The sequence below is a fragment of the Epinephelus moara genome, chromosome 3, assembly GCF_006386435.1.
Source record: "Epinephelus moara isolate mb chromosome 3, YSFRI_EMoa_1.0, whole genome shotgun sequence".
Classification (NCBI taxonomy): domain Eukaryota; kingdom Metazoa; phylum Chordata; class Actinopteri; order Perciformes; family Serranidae; genus Epinephelus; species Epinephelus moara.
Window position 1 is genome coordinate 7,737,750 of NC_065508.1, and position 15,240 is coordinate 7,752,989.

At 41.6% G+C, this 15,240-nt stretch overlaps 1 protein-coding gene across 1 annotated transcript; it reads right to left on the bottom strand.

Annotated features, from left to right (window-relative positions):
• Positions 1–1,282: 1,282 nt before the first annotated feature.
• On the bottom strand, positions 1,283–14,489 carry LOC126387829 (solute carrier family 22 member 5-like). Its single transcript, XM_050040530.1, has 12 exons — positions 14,306–14,489; positions 11,910–12,168; positions 9,078–9,260; positions 7,571–7,674; positions 6,788–6,942; positions 6,458–6,629; positions 4,282–4,414; positions 3,975–4,075; positions 3,451–3,665; positions 2,919–3,101; positions 2,608–2,743; positions 1,283–1,563 (listed from the first exon to the last, which is right to left on the bottom strand). Exons 2-12 carry the CDS (start codon positions 12,114–12,116, stop codon positions 1,494–1,496), a joined length of 1,659 nt encoding a protein of 552 aa, XP_049896487.1. The 5' UTR covers positions 12,117–12,168; positions 14,306–14,489; the 3' UTR covers positions 1,283–1,493.
• Positions 14,490–15,240: the final 751 nt, after the last annotated feature.

Sequence of the window (15,240 nt, forward strand, 5' to 3'; positions counted from 1 at the left end):
ACACTTTACGTGACATAGGAAATGTAGTATTATCAGAAATCCTATCAGTAACATCTTAAATTACTTTGTTACTGCTTACTGTAACGTGGTACTCTTGTAACGTGTTATCCCCAACACTGCTCAAACAATTGTCTAATTTAAGACAGTTAACTTGTTCACTGTTCACGTGAATGCACAAAAACATCTGCCCTTTGATAGATTTACAGTCCAGTTAACTGACTGTAAAAAGATTAAGCTGCTCAATGAGTAACTTCTGGCAGTTCAAACACTGTACTCTCTAAGATATGTTCTCATCTGTCCCGTGCTCATGCTTTCTCCCACAAGGGACATTTCTTTCAGCAGCTACAATTATATGTCAACATATGAAGGCAAACAACACAGTATAACCAACTGAACACGGAGAAAGACTTTGACATATTGGGAAATATACTTATTTACTCCCTCCCTGAAAGTTCCAACTTTCCATCATGAAGCTATATTCCCCAAATATGTCAAACTGTTCCTTTAAACAGACATTATAGTTACAACTATAGCACTATTAATCCATTAAAAACTACAAAATTAAGTCAGAAAAAAGTTCATGGCATGAGCATGAATATTTAACTCAAAATGTAGAGCACACTGAAATGCATTTACAACATATATCGCACTCTATGTGTTTAAGACATGTACTTTTTATGGAATTTTATATAAAATGCTCTCCCTCCTCTTTTTGGCCCAGCTGATGGCGCTGCCAACTGCCTTGTTCACCTACCTAGGTCTAAAACAGGCCTGGATGTCGCTGTTCTGAATTTGAATCATACTGTAATTGTATCACCTTTTATTTTTACTGTAGGTGCTGTCAGAAGACGCCTTACACATTCACACACACCGAAGAAAAGGAAAATGCTGCTGAAAGAAAGTCTCCAGTTCTTTGAACAAGGAACGGCACTGATATACAGCTTGAGAGGAAAAACTGGACATCATGGGCACTTGATGGATTTAACTAAAAGCACTGTTATTGTATGTGACTTCAACAGGACCAAGAAACATTTATTCAAACAATAAGTTGTGTGTCTGAAAATATCTCCACAAAATATGGAGAAAATAATGTTTTCCCTGTGACAGCATCAAAATACTGTAGTATGGAAACTGTAACAATCCTCTATGCATTATAGTGTGCATGCTCAACACCAGTGCAGTTGTTACCGTACTCACATGATGCTGCTGTTCACTGGAAAACAATGAAAATAGTGTACTTAACAAAAAAAAAAAAAAAAGAATCAGAGCAAGTAGCCACGCGTAAAGTTTTATGATACAAGCTTTTACTTCTCATTTAACACTTGAATATTTTATATTTCATTTTCTCGTATATATTTTGTACACATGATTGAATCCACTTGTAGTGATTTTGTGTAGAAATGTTGAATTGTAAGCACAGTAAACAGTAACAACAACACACAATAAATAGTACAACATTAATCAATAACTCACGTAAGTAACATTTTAGACAATCAGAGTCGACTTTCAAAAAACACCACAGCTTTTGAATTTTCTTTTCTTGTGATGAATGGGCACTTCATGCTGTTGGGACAAAAGACAAATAAACAAACCATCATTTGGTTTTCAGCAGACAGAAAAACTAAAAAATCTGTTTGAATATTTTTTCACTTCTACCACCTTCATTATCATCATCATGAACAGGTGCATTGACTACAAACACTGATGCCGCCATCATCACATCTTCTCTGACTCGTGACGATGATAGTGATGATTAGGGTTCAAGCACCGACGGGGCAGAACTCTGAGTTTGTGCGGTTATGTTATTTGTCGTCTTATGTTGTGGCTCATACTGCTGAGAGCCTAAATGAGCTAGAAACTTAGCACAATAACTGGAAAAGATGTGCAAATGCCTCCAATGACATATGACTTTAATCGTCCAGATGGTGGAGCTGTAATTCACCCCCAAAAACGCTAATTTGAAAATGCCACGTCCCTTACACTGTAAGTCTGATTGACTTTAAATTTGACACACATATCCAGATCAATGTGCTCTACAAAACGGCCTCTTGAACCATAGAAGTCTGCCATGACAGATTTATTTTTTGTTAATTTGCATGATGGGGAAAAACAGTAATATGATGTCTTCTTTTCAGACTGCACTAGACTTTATCATCACTAAATTTGGTATATAGCATTGTGGGGTGGAGCTACATAATTCTATAACAAATGAACATGATTGGTCAAAAAACATGGCTGCAATCAATCAAAATCTCTTCACAACAGATGGGGCTTAGCAGGCCATAACTCAAGTTATCTTTGGGCAATCCTGATTAAACTCTGTGGAGACATCCTGCACAAAGTCCTGAACGTACTCAGTGAGTTTTGTTCACATCTGATAAAGGGTAAGCAAAAGGCAGGACTTTGAGTGTGCAACTACTGAAATGCTGCACACACTGTAATTATGAAGAATGATTGGTCTTACATCAAATAAAGCATGCTGAAGTGACTTTGCTCAGCTTTTTGAAGCCCAAAACTCACTCATTGCTGCTTGTGACTTCATGTGAATATGAAAATTTTAACATAGAAGTTGTTTACAAAGATGTATGTACTGCTCAAGGAACCCACCTTTCTCTCTTGTGCATCTGTTGTATAGTTTGAGGTAGAGGTCGTCCAAAACTCTCTGGCAGGAAGAGAGCAGCGAAGGCAGACACAACAGATAGAGTTCCCAGTATAATGTAAGGCAGATACTTAAAGTATACACCTATCCAAGGAGAAGGGAAAATTAGGATTAGGAAGGGTCATGGATCCTGTGTATGTGCACTATAAGAATTTACTTTATGGGAATTCATCAGTGTGTCTGGCGATTCTAAAATACAAAAAGGTGAAATCTGTCATTAAATCTTTTTTCAGTTTCTATTTAAGACTAATTTACTCACCCAGCTGTAACAAAAAAGGGGCAATGCAGCTGCCCACTCTGGAAGCAGCATTGCACGTCCCTGCTGCTGTGTTCCTGAGCACTGTTGGGTAAAGCTCTGCAGTGTAGGCAAGCATCAGGGCAGAACCGATGGTAAAATCAAATTTACCCAGCATCTCCAGAACAACAGCCATATCTGATAAACCTGAAACATAAGAAATGCTTTGTTTAAGAACAGAGTGAAACAAAAAGGAAAAATTAAATGGTTACATTATGAGCTGCTATTAGCACACACCCAAGTGGACTGTCTGCAAGAGAGTTGCATTATTGATAATGAAGGTGCCAGGTTTTGACAATGAAGACGACTGCATGGATTTAAAAAGATATCTCCAGTTCTGCTACATCAATTTCTATATACTTTTTTAAACTGTCATCATGAGTCTGACAATGTTATAGAAGTGCAGTGCTAAATGCGTGGAGCAGTCTTTTCAGGCCCAAAATTATTCCCTTGGAAATGTATGTACTGTAATGCACCATGCCATGATACTGCTTACTTTGAGGCACCAGCTGAATGAAGTACAGAGACATTCCTCCAAGCATCAAGATAGAGACGAGAGACAGACGTCGCGGAAGGTATCGTAGTGCCAGCCAGCTGGAAATGTATGCTGGTACCTCTACAGCTGCTGAGAGGAAACAGCTGATATAAGGGTTAGCATGAAGTCGGGATGTGTTCAGGGACAGGCCAAAGTATCCAGAACTCATAGTGAACCTGTGATGACAGAGACACAGATAACAGATGCCTGAATGGAAATCTGCATCAAGATGGCATTTAATAACATGTAGTGTAGCAGACTTATAGCAAACTTATTCATCCACAATGCCATCAAGACACAACATCATAGCATGCAAGATAGTAAGAACAAAAACACCAATAAAAAGAAAGAAGGTAAAAGAGACTATGAGTAAACTAGAGGACAAATTACTGTAACAAAACATCAGTGCTGTAAATTAGCAACTGTCACTTATACATAAAATCTAATTGTCTTTGGTCATTGAAATGCTCAGACTGTATACTCACATCAACAAGCACAGAATAACCGTTGTGTTTCTGATGTTTTTTGTCCTCAGCAGGTCGAAGACATTGTTTTGTTCCTTGGAATCTGTCTTTGTCTCATAAGCCTGTAAGATAGAAAACCTCAGTCCCAGCAGCAGTTTGTTGTAGCCGGTTGATCAGTCATACAACTTTGGTCCGGAATAAAATATCACAAATGCTAAAAGAATTGCCATCAACTTTGGTACGGACATTCATGTTCTTTGCAGTATGAATTGTACTAGCAATGTGTCTCTGTGTCTTGTTCTGGATGATTAAGTCAAAGCAGACTTACATGTGCAATGTAATCTTCAAAGATCACCCGTGGAGCCTCGACTTTGTTCTTCTTAGCCGCCTTTCTCACTATGGCCTCGGCCTCCTCCACTCTTCCCTGAGAGAGCAACCACCGAGGAGACTCTGGGATGAACCTGCCTCAGTATTCAACAGAGAAACAGAAAGGTTCAGGCTGGATCAGAGGAGCTTAAAGGACAAGGCAACAAAGGATGTGGATGGAAATTAGAATATTTCTCTGGTGAAAGAGTTTTATTTTTTCTCCTAACAAGAGCAAAATCTTGACGATGTATAGTAAGTTAAACTTAGAACTACATGCAGTTGCTGTCCTGTGGGCACATCACCCACAGGGATAGGCACTGGGGTCGCACGCATTGTATGTCATGTAGCAGGCAAAGGCAGGGACCAAGGCATGTGAACCCTGGCATCAGACTGATTCTAGGGATGTGGAATGTCACCTTTCTGGTGGGGATGGAACCAGAGCTGGAGTATAACCAACTACAAATTGTTTCATCTATAGGGTCTGAAACCAAACTCTTGAAAATGGAATAGATTGCTCCTTTCTTGTAGTTGCCTAGAGTGAGAGGTGCCAGGCAGGTGTGGGGCTACTCACAAGCCCCTGCTGACCACTGCTGTGTTGGAGAGGTTGAGAGGGTCGCCTGTGTACGACTGTGAGTCACTGAGAGGAAGTCCCTGACTATTGTTTGTGCTCATGAACCAAACAGCAGTTCAGAGCATCCTGTCTTCGTGGAGTCTTTGGGTAGCGCACTGGAGAAGATACGATCTAGGAACTCTTTAGGTCTAGTGGGGGACTTCAACACTCACAGGGGCAATGATGGAGAAACCTGGAGGGGGAGGACTGGGAAGAACAGCCTGCCTGATCCGTAACTCAGTGGTGTTTTGTTATTGGACTTCTGTGCTGGTCATGGATAGTCCATACCAAACACCATGTTTGAGCAGAGGTACTTTCATCAGATCTGCAGCCATACGTCTTGGGCCTTAGGTAAAGAGAGAGGAGCAGAGCGGTCAACTTATTACTTGTTATTGAGTTGGATCAGATGGTGGGGAAGGCCTCTGGACAGACCTCGTAAACCCAAACATGTTGTGAGGCAGATTTGGGAACGTCTGGCTGGTCTTCCACTCCCACCTCCGGAAGAATTTTTCTTGCATCCTAGGGGAGACTGGGGACATGAAAGGTGGCTGCTAGGACTTATGGTCACAAGTTCATTGGTGCCTGCTTGTGAACATCTGGAAAATAACACAGCAACAGTGGAATTACTGGACGTTCTGGTTGGCAGTGAAACGCCAAAGTGTTTCAGCTCTACGTTCGATACAATCATCCTAGCTCTGCTGCAGGTGGATCCCAGACCTCCCCGTCGGACAGGAAGCAGCACGTGAAGCTGGGGAAACACATCTCTGACTCCCAGGCCATCAGCACCAGTTCCCCTCAAGGCTGTGTCCTTTCCCCTCTGTTCTTCTCCCCGTATATCAACAACCGCACCTCTAGTCACCAGTGCGTCAAGCGCCTCAAGTTCATGGAGACACCAATCTCATTGGGCTCATCTCTGGCAGGGATGACTCCATACACGGGTGTAATATTGACCATTTGGTGACCTGGTATGGCCAAAAACTACTTGGATTTCAATGTTCTTAAGACAGTGGAGATGACCATAGATTTCGGGAAGAACACGGCTGCACCCACCCACATTACCCTGAGTGACTCCCCAGTTGAAGGTGTGGAGTCTTCTCACTTCCTGGACTCACCCTGAACCTCAAGTGGGAGCTAAACATCAGCTTCCTCATCGTAAAGGCTCAGCACAAGATGCACTTCTTGAGGCAGCTGAAGAAGTTCAACCGACCAAAGACAATGATGATGCACTTCTACACTGTCATCACTGAGTCCATCCTCATCTCCTCCATCACCATTTGGTATGCTGCTGCCACAGCCAAGGACAAGGGCAGACTGCAGCGTATCATATGCTCTGCTGAGAAGGTAATTGGCTGCAGTCTAGCATCCCTCCAGGACCTGTATGCCTCCAAGACCCTCATGCCATAAAAAACGTTTCTTTGCAACTGCATTGGACCTCATTAACAAGATCTGGGACCTCCATTGACGTGGATGGATGGATGCTGAGGTAAACTCATCATGAACACATTTTCTTGTTATGAGCACAACCTACCACCAGAGGGGGATGTAGAGCAGGCCAGGCAGAGAGATAGCCAGCAATAGAGATTTCCAGTCCCTCAAAAAGTAAGCAAAGAGAGGCAGCATCATGTAGCCAATGGCAAAACACAGACACACACCCAGTGAGGAGAACAGGACACGAACTTTTCCAGTTAACATCTCACTGCCTGGAAAGAAAGAGGAAGAGGGAGAAGTGCATGAAAGAAGTGCAGGTAATACAGTAGGATATTAGTGATAAACAGTGATACAGGAAGACACATACAGATAACTAACTGTAAAAAAAGTATTATAGGCTGTGACTAGAGCATTAGAGTTTCACATTTACCCAGCACAAAAGCGGCTACATAGTTGGAGCTCTGCCCCAAACCACTGATAAAGAGGAGGATGGAGAACACCGTCCAAGAGGGTGAAAACATTTGAACGAAGGTAAAAATAGTCTGAATGGCCATGGTGGTAAAGAAAACAGGCTTCCTTCCAAACCTAGAGTGAGAAGTCAAACAACAAAATAAGAGCAATTTTAAAACAGGTTGCTAAAAACTCTATTAGTCTGAACTGATCTTTTTTTTTTTTAATTTTCCATGTTTTAGAACAAACACTGACAATATTATATAGGGGCAATATTTTGTATCTACTGTATAAAATCTAGGGTCATAGATTACACATTATATTGCAGCATTACATAACAAAGCACCATGTAATGTAATGAAGGTAAAGTAACTACAAGGGTGGTGAAGAGCACAGATCTTTGCCAAGGCCATATGCCCTAGCTGGAAATGTTAATGAAAGATAAAAATAGATTGTTTGTCTCCCCCATGATTCAGATCTGCATGCTAAACCCTTCCAACTTTCATGAAAATCAGCCAGTAGTTTATCTGCTGATAAACAAACAAAACAACCAACAAATAAGCCAAATGAGAAACATAACCTCATTGGCGGAGGTAAAAAGGAGGTATTAAAGCTTTAAGAATATGAATGTCTACAGTACACTGTCACTGTTTTCATCACTGTTTTCTTTAGGCAAAATTTGAGTAAGGACGTTTTAGGAAAAATGACAAGATTTAAGAATATCAGGTGCTATCATTTCATTTTGAGGTAGTATTTTCAGTACCTGTCTGAGAGCTGTCCTGAGAAGAAGGATCCGACTAAAACTCCCAGGAAGTAGACTGTGGAGGTGAATGGCTGCTTCCACTGATCACTGCACACCAGGTCAAACTGGAATATCCATGCAAAGAAAATAACCAAACCAAGAATGAAGATCCATTTGTAATTTGTAAAACAGTCAAACCTTTCCTTCCTGAGCAGAATACTAGAAAAAGTTGGATATGACGGCTACAGTTGGACAATTCATTTTCTCATGTGCAATGTGTTCCAGTTAGAGTTGCAGCGGTGTGAGATTTTCACAGAACGATAACAGTCTCAGAAAATATTGCGGTTTCACGATATGGGGATATCAAAATCAATCCTATTATCAGTCAGAATGACCCTTAAAGGAATGAAAACAGAAGGGTTATTGTTGGTTGAACAAATGTTTTATTACTATAACTGCAACTTGAAACCTTAAAGGGACATTGTGTAGCGTTTTCAGTTGTTTATTGGCAAAAATTGATGTCTGCATTCATAAATATGTCATCATTGGTGCACTATTACCTCCACCAATAATCTGACTTATTCTCATAAAAGGAGAATTTCGGATTTGTTTGTACATTGGGCGGGTAAGTCGTCTGGGGGGTTCCATAACATTTCGCCATCTTGAGAATACATCCGCCTTCGGCATTTTCGGTGAGAGCCAGGCCAGCTCTGCGTGACTGAGAAGCCGAAGGAGAGGAGCAAGAGGTGCTACCCTACTGCCCCAGCACTACTGCAGCATAACAAAGTCCCACTCTTCCCACTCACAACGCAGGATCATGCATATGTGGCATCACGGGAGACGGAATCCTTGTCGCCAAGAAAGCACAAAAGGGAATCAAAAAGGCAACATGACTGGCAAATTCAAAAAGCGAGGGTCAACATCAGGCTGTCAGCAGCGCAGTGATGCGAGGAGAGGGATGAGGTGTGTGAGGTTGAGCCACTTGTCAGTTGTCAAAAGACAAGACGTGACTGGTTTGTGTCGATTTACACCCGCCCCAACAGTCCTACGCTGTAAACACAGCCAGCATGGTGAGGAGGGGGTTTGTCATCTCGCGTCACGTGTGTCTGTGTAGGAGCCTGAATGAATACTCCATGAAGTATCGGATGACATCGTTTCATCAATGTTATCATAGCTTTTTGGTACACAGCGGCTACCGTTGTTGCAATACACGTTTGAAACAGTGAGGCGCTAGAGTGCGCTATCCGTTTGAATGCAACATATGATTTCAACGTTAGATGGGAGAAAATCCTACACACTGTGGTTTTAAAGGGGAGATTCTCCAACTGGTTGCATTTTTTTCAATATTGTAGATAAGCACATGTACACAGTATGATAAACATCAACTTATATATCATGGTATACCTTGAAACTGGTATATCGCTGCAACCCCAGTTCCAGTCAGGTTTTATGACAAATCACTGTTCAGTTACTATTATTTAAATAAATACTAACAAACACTCCTATATTAGTAAAAGTGCACACTCACCTCAGAGACAATGGTGGATTGGTAGATGTCTTTGCTGTAGCTCCACCCATCCACACAGCCCTCCTGCTCCAGGTCAGTGAGGTTGACGTCCCTGCCAGGGATGAATCCCTGAGCAGAGAGATTTTGGACCACATCCAGCCTGTACCTGCTGCATCTGCTCAGCTCCTGTTTCCCATTCACCACCTCACAGTCACAATGACAGCAAATTTGTGTAATTAGTAACATTCCCGTGCAGACATTTTATGGGACAGGTGCTCAAGCAAAAAAAAAAAAAAGGGCACCTCTCATAAATATTAATCTAAATAACGTTAGATACAGTAACACATTTTGCTTACTTACATATTTTACTACCCATACAGTAATGCAGACAAAGCCGTCATTATGTTTAAACATTGTGAGGGACACGTATTAAGTAGGGGGGTCTGGGGGCCTGAGCCTCAAACACTTCATGTCCTGCATTCTGGCGATTTTTTTCTGCATCAATTTATGGTGGAAATGTATTTATTCATTTAAAAAAAAGGAAAACAAAATTCAGGTGGCAGATGACAAATCAAGATAAAAACAGAACAGACTATAATGCAGTAACACTCTGTGCTGCTTTTAAATATTTACGCTCCTGTAGATCAACACATACAATACCGAGGCTTGGGCCAAACACTATCGTTACCTGGCTGTCGTTGAAGGCAGGTCACAGGGTAACGCGATGGTGCTCTGCAGGGCGCTCGATTTAAGTGCATTAACTGTAGTGACTGTGACAAGAGAAGTTGACGAGGGAGGGGCAGGGGGCCCTTGCAGTCTGTCAGAATGAGACATGCTCTTATTAGAGAATTGATGCCATGGGCCAAATTTAAAAACTAAAATAATTAATTAGAAAAAGAAATCGAAAAGAAATGTCTCGCAATAAAGGGCACTTATCTAATCAGAGGGCCGCCACCTGAGGTCTATCTGTGCACGTGCCTGCGATGCAGTACTCTGTCATAAAATGTGTTGAAACTGTGATGCAACAACATGACGTTGACAGCTGTGTCTTCACAGTACCTTTGCTGTGTCACAACACCTTCACATTAAACACGACTGTAGCCTGACTGCCTTATCAGCCTTTTTAAGCTTACAGAGCAGATGCGAAAAAAATACATTCACTCCAAATCTACATATCTGATCATGAAAATATTGTAATGTAACATAATGATTGGCTCAGCAACAGTAATGTCACCAAAAAAAAAAATTAAATCTTTGCAAATCTTGTGACTTCCTTTGTTGTGCTGTTCCATCATTATTATAGCTGTTATATAATCTATACTTAAATATCTTAAGTTCTCACCGTCAAGAGCTCACGAGTGCAGAATATTAACGTTGAGGTCAAATAGCGTCTAGATAATCTATTTACATTTAAAAAGAACAGTAACAACGAATTGATTGTCTGTTTAGGACTGTTTTGCGAAGTTATTTTTCATTGATTGTTTCTCAGTTATTGACTTAGCATACACAGCAAATATACAACCTTCGGAATATTATACATGTCTAAAATGCCTATGGCAACATTACTGTAAGACCGTTATATCTTTTTCGGCATGGTTCCCTTCTGTATTTGTTAAATCAGTGTAAACACGGTTACCAAACATTTTTACCAATCAATTTTCAAAACATTTCCATAACTCTTCCATGATATTTTACCCCGTTTCCATGGCTTTATTTAAATAGTTTAACATGGGTGCTCCTATATCGTGATACAGACATATTCTATTAAACATGAACTTCCCCGGCATTTGCAGATAAGCAAACAACTAGTGAAGCTAACTTTGCTGACTCATTAGATGTTTCCACTGCCAACTAGCAGCATATGCCAATAGACCGGACCATCACATAAGGACACTTCACAAAATGTCAACACTCTTTTTTGGGTGGAACAGCAAAGATCCTGTAGATGTTGATACAATTGGTTCTGTTTGTGTGCATTTATTTCTTGTTAAACAAACCTTCATTGATGGACATGTCTAAAAATTGTGTTGTAACTTTTCCTGAACCTGTGCATCCACAGTACCTTATTAAGTTAAAGTTGATCACTGTCATGCACTAAGTTTCCTCCATCCAAGCGGGTCAATGACCGACAATAAGATATTTAATCAAATATAGACATTTGATTAAATTACCAGGTTGCGTCAGGCTATCTGTTTTTAGTGCCGTCTATTGATGGCCATCTGTTTGATCTAAGCTGAGATTTCGTTGGAGATGACAGTCTGATGCTGCTATACTATTTGACTGTACTGCAGCAACCAACTACTCAAGCTAACATTAACTTCCATCACCAGCATCACGTAATGATTTACCACACTGCCTGAATACTCACACGTCTTCTAATTCTCAAATCTCAGTGTGAAAACCTTGGTTAATCCACTACACAGCAGTTTTTCTGGATGTTCTGGTTTCTCTCCCCCAAAAAGGGAGCGCAGCCTCAGCAATGACGCAATGCTGGTGTTGTCGATGTGTACCACGTCATACTAGTAGTAACGTTGCAAGTCACGCAGCGCAGCACTGGATTTTAAATTTGTAATACAGAGAACACAGTTCACATAACGTTAGAGATGTTCTGGCGTTTTTATGAATATACGTTAAACACTAGCCACAACAAATTCAAAACCAAAAGTCAAAACAAAGAATCATTCTTCCCCAAAAAACATTCTGTTAATCCCAAACCATTTCCAGGCCTGGAATTAATTTTTCTAATTTCATAACTTTTCCAGGAATTTCATGATGACCGTGGGAACCCTGTGTAACTTTCAGAATGAGAAAACATTCCTTATTTCCAGGAGCTGTGTTCAAAAACCTAATTACCTCTATCGGGATGATAGCATCGCGCCAATCTTTGGACAGGTTAACCTCAGGAACTGCACAGTGGTGACTGGGAATGTCATTCAGGAAGACGATAGAGAAAGCTCCAAATCCATTGGGCAAGATGCTGGCACAGAGCAGGAAGAAGACAATCTGCTGGAAGACTCCCCACTGACCCAAAAAAGATATCGTGTCGTCATAGTCCTTCATATCAGAACGGTCCCCTCCAAAGCCTGTGTCGTGTCGATGATGTTTTTCTCTACTGCAACAGAAACAAATGGTTTGCTTCACCTAACTTCACCTAACCTGTCAGCAAGCCTCACCCTCTGCTGGATAAAACATGCATACCTAAGCGTAAATGAAAGGGAGAGTAACAGTGTCATAAAACTTTCTCACGCAAGTCTTTGCACTCAGGACTGCTGCTGACGACAGTGTGGTGGTGGGAAAAGGCTAAAAGACACTAATGTCCAATATTATAGCCAAAACTGCCACCCATACACACATGTATAAACAGTAAACAAGTCACTCATCTCTGTCCAGACAAATGACTTGAGCTGCAATGCACAACACTAGCAGGACGTTTGTGCTTTATCCAGTCCGAGGGTTCTTAAAGCCACTTTGCTATGCTTTTTTTTTTATTTATTTTTGTGCTGTTTTAACAGGACACTTTAAAATAAATACATGTAACACTCACTTGGTTGAAGAAAGGCAATAAAATATAAGCTACAGCTGCCAAATAATGCATCTACATTCAGACCAGCAGTTAGGAAATACGAGCAGGGGGACATTTACAAAAGTGGGCCCCTCGTCCACATGCAACAGGTGTGTGGGGGTCCCTGTACATTTTTATGCTTAATGGGAATATAATCCAATTAATCATATTTCCATGTGTATTTTGTATCTACTCCGTGTTAAGACCTTATTTTCTAATTTTAAAAAAACGTGATGCGCCACGTGTGCACTGGGATGGAAAAACGCCCTCCAGTGAATAATGAGGGAAAAGTGAAATCTTTGAGACTACTTTAATCAAATATTGGTCAAATTGTGTGCAGAACTGACATATTGTAAAGAGTATATGGTTGTCAACTCTCAGTTTTCCAGTAATACTCAATTTATGAAATTTAAAGACTGTTTCAATACGCCATTTTGAAAAAGGCAATGTTCCTTTTCCCCTCGCCAAAATTTAGTGCAACTTTGGAGTGTTATTTGCCCCCACGTTTGGCCCCACGGATGCCTTAGGTCAGGGCTAGTCAATTACAGATTCGACTGGGTGGGATTTTTAAACCAGAAAATGTCGATGGGCCACATTTTTTAGCAGCGAGCTACCGGTCTTGATTAAATTTGCCTCGGGCCGTTTGATACCGGGGCTGCATCCCAAGTCTCTTAATTGTATACTGCCAACTCCTAACTCCTGACTTGAACCGGAAGTCGTTCGGGGTCCGCCATCTTTAAGGACGTCTCATGTCTCTTATTCTTGCCAGTAAGGAGATAGCGTTAGGCGTTAGGAGGGATCTGTTAGGTGCGATGAGTAAGGTAACACAAGAGGTTCCTAACAAGGCTATTCAAGAGAAGGCTGAGATACGGGGTCAAACATGGGGGGGATTGCACATGCACAGTAAAATCTGGTCTGCACTTCCTCAAAGGCTCAGTAGATGGCGTGAGACCGTGGAATAAGGGGGATGTGCATGCATGTCATTTTCCACAGCTTATTATTGGACTGTCACTGGTGGCCTTCGTTGTGGGTGAGACTGACAGAGACGCAATTCCAACAACTTCAGGCAGCCGCCGTCCAAAAGTCCAAGCAGACCGCATCAAGCGCACTCCTTGATCGCCTGAGTGGATCCTGCGCTTTTTATCTAGCGCCCCTGCTGTCACCCTCCAGCATCGCAGCTCAAGTTACACTGCGGCTTTGATCAGCGAATATAATGGGACTTGGGATGTACGCCAAACGCTGGCTCTGTTGTGCAGCAGATCCAGCTGTCACGCCGTCACCAGAAAAGGACGTCGCTTTATGTGACGCTTCAGAGTAAGGCCGTCTCATGTCTCTTAATCAGCAATCCTCGCTCCTCGCTCCTAACTCCTGACTCCTTGCATGTTTTCCTAAGTGGGAGGGACTAAACAGTTAGGTAAGGTGGCTAGATAAGGTGGTTAGCAGTAATTTTAAGAGACTTGGGATGCAGCCCGGGTCTCTGTACCAATCCCTGCCCTGGCCACTCAGAGGTTGCTTCTGGGCCGCACGAAGCCCACGGGCCGCTGATTGAATAGGCCTGCCTTAAGTCCTCTACTTTAATACGACACCAGCGTCTTCACTGAAGCTTTAAAACTGAGCCTGATACAGCAGGTTTCATTTGCTAACATTAGTCTTCCTCAATTCTCACCTTCAGCTCTGCCTGTCATACCTGTTACTTCTTCACATGTTTTTGTCAGACAGTTGGCCGTTTCCTTTCTTCTTCTTCTTTCATTTTCTTGTCGTCTGTGTACCCAGGCTTTCCTCTGAGGAGCTCCTGACTCTTGGTGAGGCAGACTTCGCTATCCAGACTGCAGTCCCACTCACGTTTACTCTTTACATTAGCAGTACCTGTGAGTATTGCACATCGCGCACCTGACGCTTGTTAGATGGACCACACCATTTCATAATACCTGCGGGGGGTGGGACTATCAGATGGCACGTTGAAATGTGTTTTTACATAAACACACATTTATTTATCATGTAAATACACATAATTTGAATTGTCAGTGGTTTAAGTCAGTAAGTAAATTGTTGTACTTGATCCAATTTAAGGGTCATCATTAAAATGGCTGGTACTTTCAATTTTTCACTGTGCCTGCAAGTTGTATGCACATGTAGGCACATCTCAGCACACCAGCTGTCACTGACGTTAGGTTTCCACAACAAACATGCGAACCGTGCAACTTTTGCTTAACTGCTGGGATATTTATTAACAACACATACTGTATGTGTGCGTGTTTTCCCCCATTAACAAAACTAACCTGCAGCCTGCATTCACAGCAACACTGGTCTGACTGTAATGTTGTGTTCCACTTAAAATGGTCTCACAGCACAGGGTAATGAGGCAGCTGACCAGATTTCATGTCCAGTAATGTAATAATAATATAAACAAATTAGCTGTTTGGTAGTGTTATCAGGCGCCCACACTGGAATGTCCACTCCAAGTCCAAAGACTAATGTCAGTCTTACTCAGTGCCCATTTTTAAATATAAAAAATAAGACGTTTGTGCCAAATTATATGCCTCGCTTATCGTTTTACGCTTGTGTTGTATGAAAGAGCCACAAGTCTTTATCGAAGCTGTCTTTGAATGCAAATGAGAGAAG